At 33.7% G+C, this 10,594-nt stretch overlaps 2 protein-coding genes across 4 annotated transcripts; both read right to left on the bottom strand.

The window, feature by feature from the left end:
* Positions 1-614: 614 nt before the first annotated feature.
* Positions 615-3,521, bottom strand: LOC127517882 (H-2 class II histocompatibility antigen, E-S beta chain-like). Of its 3 annotated transcripts, none has more exons than XM_051904050.1 (5): positions 3,370-3,521; positions 2,768-3,043; positions 2,017-2,298; positions 1,719-1,832; positions 615-1,454 (listed from the first exon to the last, which is right to left on the bottom strand). In XM_051904050.1, the coding sequence occupies exons 1-5, from the start codon at positions 3,431-3,433 to the stop codon at positions 1,432-1,434; spliced, it is 759 nt and encodes a 252-aa protein (XP_051760010.1). In that variant the 5' UTR covers positions 3,434-3,521; the 3' UTR covers positions 615-1,431. The 3 variants fall into 3 exon arrangements, with proteins under 3 accessions (XP_051760010.1, XP_051760011.1, XP_051760009.1); XM_051904051.1 differs by having other exon boundaries at positions 2,768-3,040; positions 3,370-3,504; XM_051904049.1 differs by having other exon boundaries at positions 3,343-3,449.
* A 2,824-nt stretch (positions 3,522-6,345) lies between these two features.
* On the bottom strand, positions 6,346-9,068 carry si:busm1-266f07.2 (uncharacterized protein LOC368878 homolog). Its single transcript, XM_051904055.1, has 4 exons — positions 8,915-9,068; positions 7,525-7,770; positions 7,022-7,306; positions 6,346-6,695 (listed from the first exon to the last, which is right to left on the bottom strand). Exons 1-4 carry the CDS (start codon positions 8,976-8,978, stop codon positions 6,574-6,576), a joined length of 717 nt encoding a protein of 238 aa, XP_051760015.1. The 5' UTR covers positions 8,979-9,068; the 3' UTR covers positions 6,346-6,573.
* Between the last annotated feature and the right edge of the window lie 1,526 nt (positions 9,069-10,594).

Below are 10,594 nucleotides of genomic sequence, written 5' to 3'. Positions count from 1 at the left end.
TCGGACAACTTTGATGAACTTTTTTGATCCACTTCAAATGTTGACTACTGTAGTACACTACATTGTGAATATATTCAGACTATATAGCATTTTCCTCACAAAATGCTATGTTCCATTACTCTACACACACTAGCCTGTACTTCCCTGTCATGTCTACTGATATATAATTTGACCTCCTCATCTTTCAGATAAAGAATTTATTAAAAGTAAATATAAATGACTATAGGCATTTTATCTTTACTCCAGTTTATATAATTTGATCCACTCATCTTTCCCTTGGTTCAGATAAACCCTCTAACCTGCTGCAGAAAAACATCCCCATGCTGCCATATGCCAGAATATTTCACTTTTGAGTTGGTATTAGCCCTTTTCCTTTATTTACATTTACGCATTTTGCATGCCACTTTTATTCGTACTTCACAAACATTGCATTCAATGTATACATTTTTATTAGTTCATTTATTCCTTGGGAATTGAGCCCATTAGCTTTGTATGCTTTTATAGACTTAGTTAGGCAGTTAATTTAATACATTGTAAAGCACTTAATGTAAAGAAAAATGTTGGGAAATAAAAGTCTTAAATAAGCAAAAGAAAAAACTTTTAATGATAACAGGTTTTGTAAAGAAATATTTATTTGGAACTAAAATGTACAGATTAAAAACAAAAAAAAAAAAACTCCATGACTTAGCAAATTTTATGGATGTTTTTTGCAAGTAACATTAGTATTAGTAAGATTATTTAAACAAAGCAATCACACTGGAAACTAACTGCATAATTAACAATAATGACAGTAGGGGGTGGTAAAGCTCCATGAATAAATGTTTGCACTTCATATACTATGCAAAAGACACTGTAGTTTTTAACATTTCAGACAACATGACATCTTGTTTTCTTCTGATATATTTTCTTATAAAGGAAAAGTTAAAGGATTACTTCACTTTCATATAAAATTTTCTTGATAATTTACTCACCCCCATGTCATCCAAGATGTCAGGAAAATTTTATATGAAAGTGAACTAATCCTTTAAAATCTCTCTGTGAATGCTGCCTCTCTGACTCAAATCAAAGCTTTGAATGGTTTCACAATAGTTCTAGTATGAAAATATTGATTGAAAACCTTTATAACATCATCATTCACATTGCTTCTGTCCACATTTGATCAGCTCTAGAGAGTTCAAGCAAAATCATTACTACACATAATTAAATACACGCTATATTATCACTACAAGCATTACATAGAGATGGTCAAATACAAGTCATGTAAGTGTGTTTGATGCAATTTTTAAAATTGTCATTATTACTTTAATTATTAAAGTAAAAAAAATTAAAGGTTCAGTATAAGGAGACTGTATAAAAGATGTGACAAAGAGAATACAGTGATCCAAGGAGGTCCTCTCTCAGTCGGGTCAGGTAACATTAGACTTACTGTCGTCAGTTTGGTACCAGGATCCTCCCTGAAAAAGTAAAATAAAAATATATTGACAAGATAGATAAATGTACAGGCATGATATTATCAGGGGTTATTCTTAACTCTGGCCCTCAAGGTCCTGCAGTGTTTGGCTTGATCAAACCTTGATCACCTTGATCAAACTCACCTGCCTGTAGCTTCTAGAAATCCTTAAGACCTTGACTAGCATTGTTCAGGTTTGTTTGATTGGGTTGGAGATAAACTGGAAAGTGAACCTTGAGGGCCAGAGTTTGCTCTCATCTAAACTGACCTGATGATTTTTTCTTGTAGTAAATGAGTCCAGCAGCTGCTATGATGATTCCCAACACCAAACCTGATGCCCCGATGGCGATTTTATTCCTGTCAGACTCAGGCATAGAGGAATCTGTGGGGAACGGAAATCATGCTCTGTTAGTGAATGATATTAGTACATTCCCATTGTTTACATGTTTAATATTTGTTTAGCTGTGCAAGTGTAATAAAATAATTTCCATATTTTCTATTTGCTCCCATATATATGCCAAAAACCATCCTAAAGGAAAGACTCTAAAGTAAATGTTTCATCTTACCCCACTCTTTAACAATAGGTTGAGTTGAGCTGGCATGCTCCACCACACAGGAGATCTTCTCTCCAGATTTAGGAGTGTACTCCAGCTCAGAGTGGATCTGGTAGTACCAGTCCCCATCAGCCAGCTCCATTGTGGAGGTCACATCTGTGGTTACCACTTCACCATTTCTCAGCCAGTACACTTTGATTTTCTCAGGGTAGAATTCATATGCACTGCACATCAACACAGCTGGATGATTGCCTTCAGCCTGCTTCACTGAACTGAGTGTAACCTTCGGTTGTACTTAACCAGGAGAAAAAATACTCAAACATTAACTTACAATTTTCTAATTCTAACACAAATAGTTATAAATACATGAGGGGACAAGTAGCTATAATACTTTAATTAAATGAACTTTTTGAACAACATGGATTATATGAACTGCAAAGTAATTTCTATAGATTTGGAAATTAATTGTTGAAAAAATAAACACAATACTTGTTTTTTTTTTTATATTAAGTTTGAAAAATTCTGAAAGTTAAAATTTTGTAAAATAACCCCTGTGTAAAGTTATCCAGTTGTAATATATATTTTATTGATTTTGTATTTAAAAAAATCATAGATCAATGAAGACAACCAAACTGTGCAGACACAACACCACCAAACCAACAGACTTCTGTTTCATGCATTTTGAGTGGGGTTCTTCTGCACCAGTGGACACACAGATCTTTATTATGCAGTAACGATGAGGCAAGAGTCTTGTAGCACTCACCTGCTTTATCACGAACCGCTGAATCAGAGATCTGAGCATTATGTCTGCAGAATGTGTCCACTGCAGTTTTCAGCTGCTGCATGTAGGCCGGATTTTTGTTCCAGTCCTCTGCATATTTCACTCCTTCCTCAGTGTACCCCACACACTTCCCCAGAGTGCTGTTGCACTGTACATCCACAAATTTATTGAAGGATTTTGACTGAAGATACACCATATCACTGTAATCACTGGTACTGTAGACGCATTCTTGCAATGTGTATTCATAAAATCCATCTGCTGAAACAAAAACAGAGTGTTAGATCTTCAGTTTTTGTATAATTGCATGTCAGTTATAAAAACAAAAGTACATGTATTCATCGTCTATTTGCTATTACTTTGTTTTGATGTAGTCTAGTTACTGTGTGCTACAGATACATTTCCATTAGAGAGACATCACAACTACTGGCTTATCTCACTCATATATTCTGCAATATTCATGATCATGTTTTATAAAAGAAAGGCAATTGAATTAATAACAATGACATTGTCAACAAAACCAATATCATAGATAATTAAAAAGTGAATTAAGGCATTACATTTGCTCAATGTTTCAATGTACTTGCCTGTTCCAGAAAATGCAGACAGCATCAATATGGGATGAAAAATCCAGAGTTTTAACAGAGACATATTTAAAGTCTATGAATATGCCAAATGGAGAACTTTTTCTCAGTGCCTTGTTCTTGTGGTAGATGTCTAAATAATCTGGCAAATCAACTTCTACTCACATAAATGTCAAGTGTTGCTAGGTGAAAAACTGCTTTCATTTTCCTGTTTTCATTGGACATTTACTCTGTGAGTATGCATTAAATGTATATGTATATAGCCATAACAATGCACTTCAAAAATGCACAAATAATTTATATTTATTTTATCTGTGTAAAAAGGTACAAGAACAATTTTACTTTATTTTGTTTGACCTTTGTTACAAAAGTTTGTTTTCAGTAGGCTCTGCTCCTGGATGTCTAGATAGGTCTTTGAAGATATACAACAGCAATGTATTATTTAATTTATTTGTTCCATGGATTACAAAACAATATGCAATGAAATAATCCAAACAAACATTTAATTCTCTTTGAAAACCCTTAAAAAAGAAACCACACACTTGTTCTTATACTTCCGTAGTCTTTTGCAGTATACAAAATCTAATTAATACCTATAACATTGTCTCCTTGAGGTGTCCAAATGTCTGTCCAAAGTGTCCAGGTACTACTCTCTCTTTGGAGAAAGTGTATTTTTTCAGATGCTGTAAATAGTCCCATTTCTTTCTCAATTGTTAATCCCCTTTACTTTTGAAAGTTCACTTTCGTTGTTTCTGAGATATTTACATTTCTCCAAACTATTGTCAATGCTCATAAACAATTAACATCCATATAATTTCTCAAATCACTGTGCAACAAAATGTATCAAATATTTTTTACAACATTTAATCCATGCAGCCAAGAAATAAACATCTGCAGATATCAGTGATGCTGGTGATAGATAGGGAGGACACTGACATTTGGAAATTGGCATTTTTCCAGAATCAAAGCCCGGCGGAATGTAGCTATAAAGAGTAAGATATATGTGAAGGGATATGTGATTCCTAATAATCTAATAAACCTGTCATTTTATATTACAAATATTGTTGGCTCTTTGACAAACTGCTTTTGTTCCTCTTTTTAAGTTACTTTGGATAAAATCGTCTGCTAAATGCATTAATGTAAATGTAAATTATTAGAGAGGAAGGGGCCAGGATGGAAGAGGAGAGGGAGAGGAAGAGAGATAGGGGAACAGACACGTTTTGAAATGAGATGAGAGCGACCCTAATTGACCATGTGGCAAATCAGCGTCTCATACATCTTCTGGGGCATGGAATTTGTCTATACCTTAGTAATATTCACTAATGCAGTTTGTCCACTGCTGATTACATTTTAATTTTAAATTTCTCCCTGCTTGAAAGCTATTGTTTTCTCTATTGTTCCTGTAATGTTTTGTCTCTATGCACTTTTGGAGTTGGATGGCAGTGCAAGACATTACAAATACATCTATATTTATGAAGCTGCTCCAAAGAGAAGAGAAGAGAAGAGAAGAGAAGAGAAGAGAAGAGAAGAGAAGAGAAGAGAAGAGAAGAGAAGAGAAGAGAAATGTGCTGACAGTGCTGTCTTGGGGCCATATACAATACAGAAAGGCTCATACATGTTTTAACTCAGTCATTGATCAGGAGCAAATTGAGTGAATTTGCATCAGTGTTTTGCATCAAATGTTTCATCTGCTTTGTTAATTTTTTTGGTCCATGAACCAACTTGGAACATAGTTTGAAGAATGTATGAAATCGGTCAAGAAAAACTAAATAGTCCTGCAGTGTGGCAAATTATTTTTTTTAAAAGTAGGCTACGAATATTAAGTCTCTGAAACGATATGAGCTCAGAAAACTATGTATAATAATTATACAAGAATTTGAAATCTATTTTTTTTTTTTTTAATAGCTTTGGTTTTATTTTCACAAAGGAGTAAATTTTATTCTTCAATAGAAAATCTTACAAAAACAAAAACTGACCATACTTGTAATTGTGTGTGTGTATATATATATATATATATATATATATATATATATATATATATATGTTTGCTTGTTTGTTATTCCTTTCACATAATCATTGTTTTAAAAAGACAATTGTGACATGTAATTTAATTTAATAACCAAAATACAGCAAAATTATTGTCTTTCAGTTTAGTTATTTTAATTATTTAGTTATTCAGTAACAAACAATACTGCAAGAAATATTGTTTCATAAAATTTTTAGAGATTCTGATTGAAAGATGTTAAAATACTGTCATTTACCGCTGTTATATTGTAAAATAACCATATTGACATAAAAATCCAATTAGAGACCAAAACAAATAGTACCAAAGCAAACAAAAAAATAAGTTTAGTTCTTAAATGTAGTTCTGTGTGTGTCTTAGGATTTTTTTTTTTTTTTTTAGGATTTTATTATCTGCATTTTAGTTTTTCAAAACTATCATTATCATTGTCAGAGGCAAACCCATTTGGGCATCACTCTGATACAGCAATGCTTTAGGCAACCTGAGTTCAAAGTCCTCTTTTGATCTCGTTCTCCTCCCAACTGCTCGGTCCAATAAAGGCAAAAATGCCAGAAACATTATAATAAAAAACTATTATCATCATAGCAATTACAAATAATTTGGCAAATAAACTTCCAGTAATCATTGAAGATATAAATGTATAAAATGCGAGTCAATATTATAAATTAACAATGTGGTAAATGTGCAGTAAAAGAATATTGTTTGTCCAGTGTTTTATTTTGTTTAATGTCAGAGCCCTGTGTCTGTGGACATTAACTTGTACTGTAAAACATCTGTACTGTAGAACTGTACTGTAGAACATCGACTCTTGCTTTATGAAACCATAAACTGAAGGATGAATTATATTTTCATTATTATCAGGTGAAGGTAAGGATCCACTCTTTTAGTGACCTTCTATTAAATGCACCTCAATACGTTGCATGACATGTTTGCATTGACTTTTGGAAAAAAAATAATAATTTTGAGTCTTTATTATATTTGAACAAATATTGGAACAAATGGAAGAAAATCATGCTGTGTCAGAACAATCATTCGACTAGGACCCAAGCAAAATGTACACATTGTTTGCCATGTTCAATGCCACACAAAATTATTGTATTTAGTAAAAAAAAAGCTTAATTTACAAAACTTTCATTGAAGGAGAAAGATAAAATAAGAATGTGTTAATTTTTAAATCAGAGCTGTCAGTTGCAGTTGTTTCCTTTAATGAGGAAGAAAGTTCCAGCAGCGACTCCCAGCAGACCAAGAGTCAGACCCACTCCACAGAACACTGCTGGACCAACACTTGGGAGGGCAACGTCTACTTCTGAAACACACAAGCACATGATGATGCATATACCACAGAATGTAAAAGCATGTATTTCATGTTTAGAGTAAAGTGACATTTTTAGGGTTTTACTTTTGACATTTTCTTCCTATTTTTTCCTAGATATGGCCAATTAACTGTATTAATGACACTGTGTTTATGATTAATGTCTACATAATCTTTCCAATCAACTTCTCAAGAAGATATTTTTTAGGATATGTCACGTTTGACCTAAATTGTTGAAGATGATGTCAGTTATAATATACCAGTTGATCTAAAGCAAAGAATTTGAGAATCCACTGAATCTACATGAAGCAGTGCCTCACCCCATGTTTTGGTTTTAGGTCGGCCTTGAATGGATTTGTGGTACACAGTGCAACTGTAAATGTCTCCCTCTTTTGGTGTGAACTTCAGAGTAGAGAAGATGTTGAAGGTGCCGTCATTTTTTCTGCGGTACTGGCTTAGACTCACGCCCTCTGTCACAATCTGATTGTTTTTAGTCCATGACACATTGACAGGTGGAGGGAAGAATCCAGTCACATGACAGATGAGGGTGTTCGCAACATCCTGCACCACAACATCTTTTGAATAGATGGAAGTATCTGGGGGATCTGTGAACACACAGAAATAGATGCTGATTTGTAATTGGGATCTCTATGTGTACATTTTATCTTGGACCACAAGATTAAAAAAAATTATATTGGTTGTAATTTCAGCAGCTGATTTATTTGCAGATCTTCAAAAAAGTAAACTTCAGATTATTATATATCAAATATATCCATCATGTAAAAATATAATAATTATATGCAATGTGTGTCTTACGTCTTACCTAGTTGTTCAACTGAGGGTTTGTAAACCTTAATGTCTACGTCCAAGTTGTTTTTGCAGACCTCCATTTGAGCAACACTATTCTCATAAAATCCAGCAAAGCCAACAGAATCTGCAAAGTCAGGCAGTGTCACTACTCCTTCCTTTCTAATAAAGTCTGAATGGAACAGTTCCTCTCCATCAAATCCAAACAAAAATTCTTTCTCTGTATCAGAACATCCAAAAAAACCAGCATCCCTGTGCTCAACTGAAACAGACAAATTGTCATGATATTAGCCAGAATGGGTAAACAGCATGGATGAATAACAAAAGATGAACTTTATCTGATGTGCAATCAGTACAGTGATAGTATTTAGAAACAAACAATTTAAAACAACAAATAATTGTTTCTCAACCCTAAAAAAGTCAAGTCAAGTCATCTTCATTTATATAACGCTTTTTACAATACAAATTGTTTCAAAGCAGCTTCACAGTGATAATAGCAAAATTAATGGACATAAATTGTTTTGGATTTACAGCAGCTCTAGGAAAGAGTTGTTATCGAGCTAAAGTAAGTTTTTGATTGAATCACTTCCATTGAAAAAAATACAGAAGACTTTTATTGCATTCTTGCCATTCATTTATGTGTTTAGTCTATAAGTATGTGCGTTTTAATGTGTGTGTGCGCACATCCATGCAAACTGTAATCATTTTGATAACGTTTTATCTATACATAGGGAAGGGAAAGGGAAGGAGGCCTTTGCAGGGGATAGTTTAGTGCTATTGCTAAAAGTGCTATTGAATAGCTAATATATTATTCTTATAGGAACCTTTGTGAATAGTTTCAAGAGAGCCACCTTAGATTTTTTTAATATATATATATCCATTCATTTCATTGCCATTTAATTCAATTTAATTACATAATAATTTATTAAACTTTTTTAATCCATTATCCATTTTTTATGCATATTATCCATTGTGTACTGTGTTGTTTTCACAAACAAGTTAAAGATAAGAGAATGTCTCAATTTCAATGTTTTAATGCCACATGATGTTGCGAAGCATTTTTCGTTGCTTTGGTATAATAACACTTGAATTTGTGCTGGTCAGACAATGTTTGAATGAGGACTGAAACAAGACCCAAATAAAATTTCTTTTCTGCTCTTCCCCATAGCTTCCTCCGTCTGCCTCTTAGGCTGATAGAAGGCAGTTAATACAGTTTCTATATCAGACAAAATAAAGTGAAGCTACTAATTTTGGGTATCAGACAATACTCTGCTGACAGGTTTTGGGTACCAATCATCTTTAAACATCTTTTGGGGAATTAAATTTTCCTCGTGATCATACTTGCTTGTCTACTTTAACTTTATAAATTAGCAGATATAATTTTAATAGACAGTTTTCTGACTTACCTTGAGTCTCAGTACTCACAATAAAAGAGAGCATAAGCAGGACACCATATATCTCCATTTTCATTCAGAAGTGAGTAGAGCAAACACCATATCAAACAGTCCTGGAGTGAATAATAGTTAGAGCTGCTGATCCCTGGTCATGTAGAAGCCTCCCAATCACAGCATCCACTCAGAAATTGAGCCCTACTCTGACATCACTGTATCTAGGTAAAATGGTGTTCTATTTCAGATTTGTTTGGTTAAGAAGTAGGTTTCTTTACTCTATCTAAATTGTATTCTGCTTTGCATTTTGATATCTGTATTTCATAAATCTATGAATAATATTTATTTACATGTATAAAAGTATTTACATGTATTTATGTGAATGTGTGTGTGTGTGTGTGTGTGTGTGTGAGTGTGAGTGTGTGTGAGAGAGAGAGAGAGAGAGAGAGAGAGAGAGAGAGAGAGAGTTCAGTATATAATTATTTTTAGTGACAATGTTCCATTATTTATTCATAATATTATTCACAATCTGTAAATATGTTAAATATCTGTAAATGTTTATTCTAAACCTATTTGTGTCTTTATATTTTTTATTCTTAAATGTTATTATGTGTCTTGTTATATTTATATGTGTGTACTGGAAGCTTCAATACCCAGATAAATTACTTGTGTGTGCAAGCACACTTGGCAATAAAGCTCTTTCTTATTTCTGTTTCATTCTACATATACAAATGGTCACAATTAGGTTCTGTTTTGAGTTTGTTATCAATAGCGCTGCGCTGACCAAAAGCACGATGGGAAACGACTATTAACGACTTAATGCTCATTGGTTTAAACAGCTGTGATGTATTGATCTCTTTAAAATGTTTGATTTTAAAACTCTAATATCATGATTTTATGTGTATAAATTATGTGTGAATATTCCTAAACTCTCTGACAGTGCGATCTCTCTATGGGTTATGTGATTGTTGTCATTTATAAAGATTGTTGTCATAATTAAAGTAAAAATGATTGATACACACATCTTTCGAATGGAAATAAATAACAAGCTACTTTGGGTGTATTGTTCATTCTGTTTATTTTCATATAAAAGCAGCAGAACTCAAATTACATCCAATTTATCAACAACACAGCGCACCAATGTGAATCCCGCGATATCCGTCTTTTATCTCGTAGGTGTCTGATCCACTATGAGAACAGAGAACTGTCCGTCTTGCCTGCACTTTTTTCACTCCTCCCCTCACTGCAGCCACCTACTCTCGCCTACATTTCAGGCGAGGCTAGGCGTATCTCAAACAAGCCTATTGTTTGATATCTGTGACCTGTCTTCTCGTTAGTTTTCCCATGTGTTTCATTGATCAATCACTGTCACCAGTGTCTTGTAATTATCTCGTCAGTCTTGTCAGCTATTTCTCGTTTCCCTGATCTGTTTGCCTGTGTATTTAAGCCCTGTGTTTCTGTCTGTTCAGTTGTCTGTTATTTGTTGCATTTACGTTGTTGTTCTGTTCCCTTGTTCCGGTAATCCTGAGTTTCTTTATTAAATCCTGTATACTGCTGCATCTAGATCCTGTTTCAACTTATTTGCGACTACGTGTGACACAAATATCTTCAAGAAGTGCAGATAACATTGAGCAGTGGGAAGCAAACCTGGGCCCTCATTTATCAACGGTGCGTATGGGCAGATTTGTGCGTAATGAG

The sequence above is a fragment of the Ctenopharyngodon idella genome, chromosome 8 (assembly GCF_019924925.1).
Source record: "Ctenopharyngodon idella isolate HZGC_01 chromosome 8, HZGC01, whole genome shotgun sequence".
NCBI lineage: Eukaryota > Metazoa > Chordata > Actinopteri > Cypriniformes > Xenocyprididae > Ctenopharyngodon > Ctenopharyngodon idella.
Note: the sequence above shows the minus strand (reverse complement) of the source record. Positions and strands in the feature narration are given on the sequence as shown.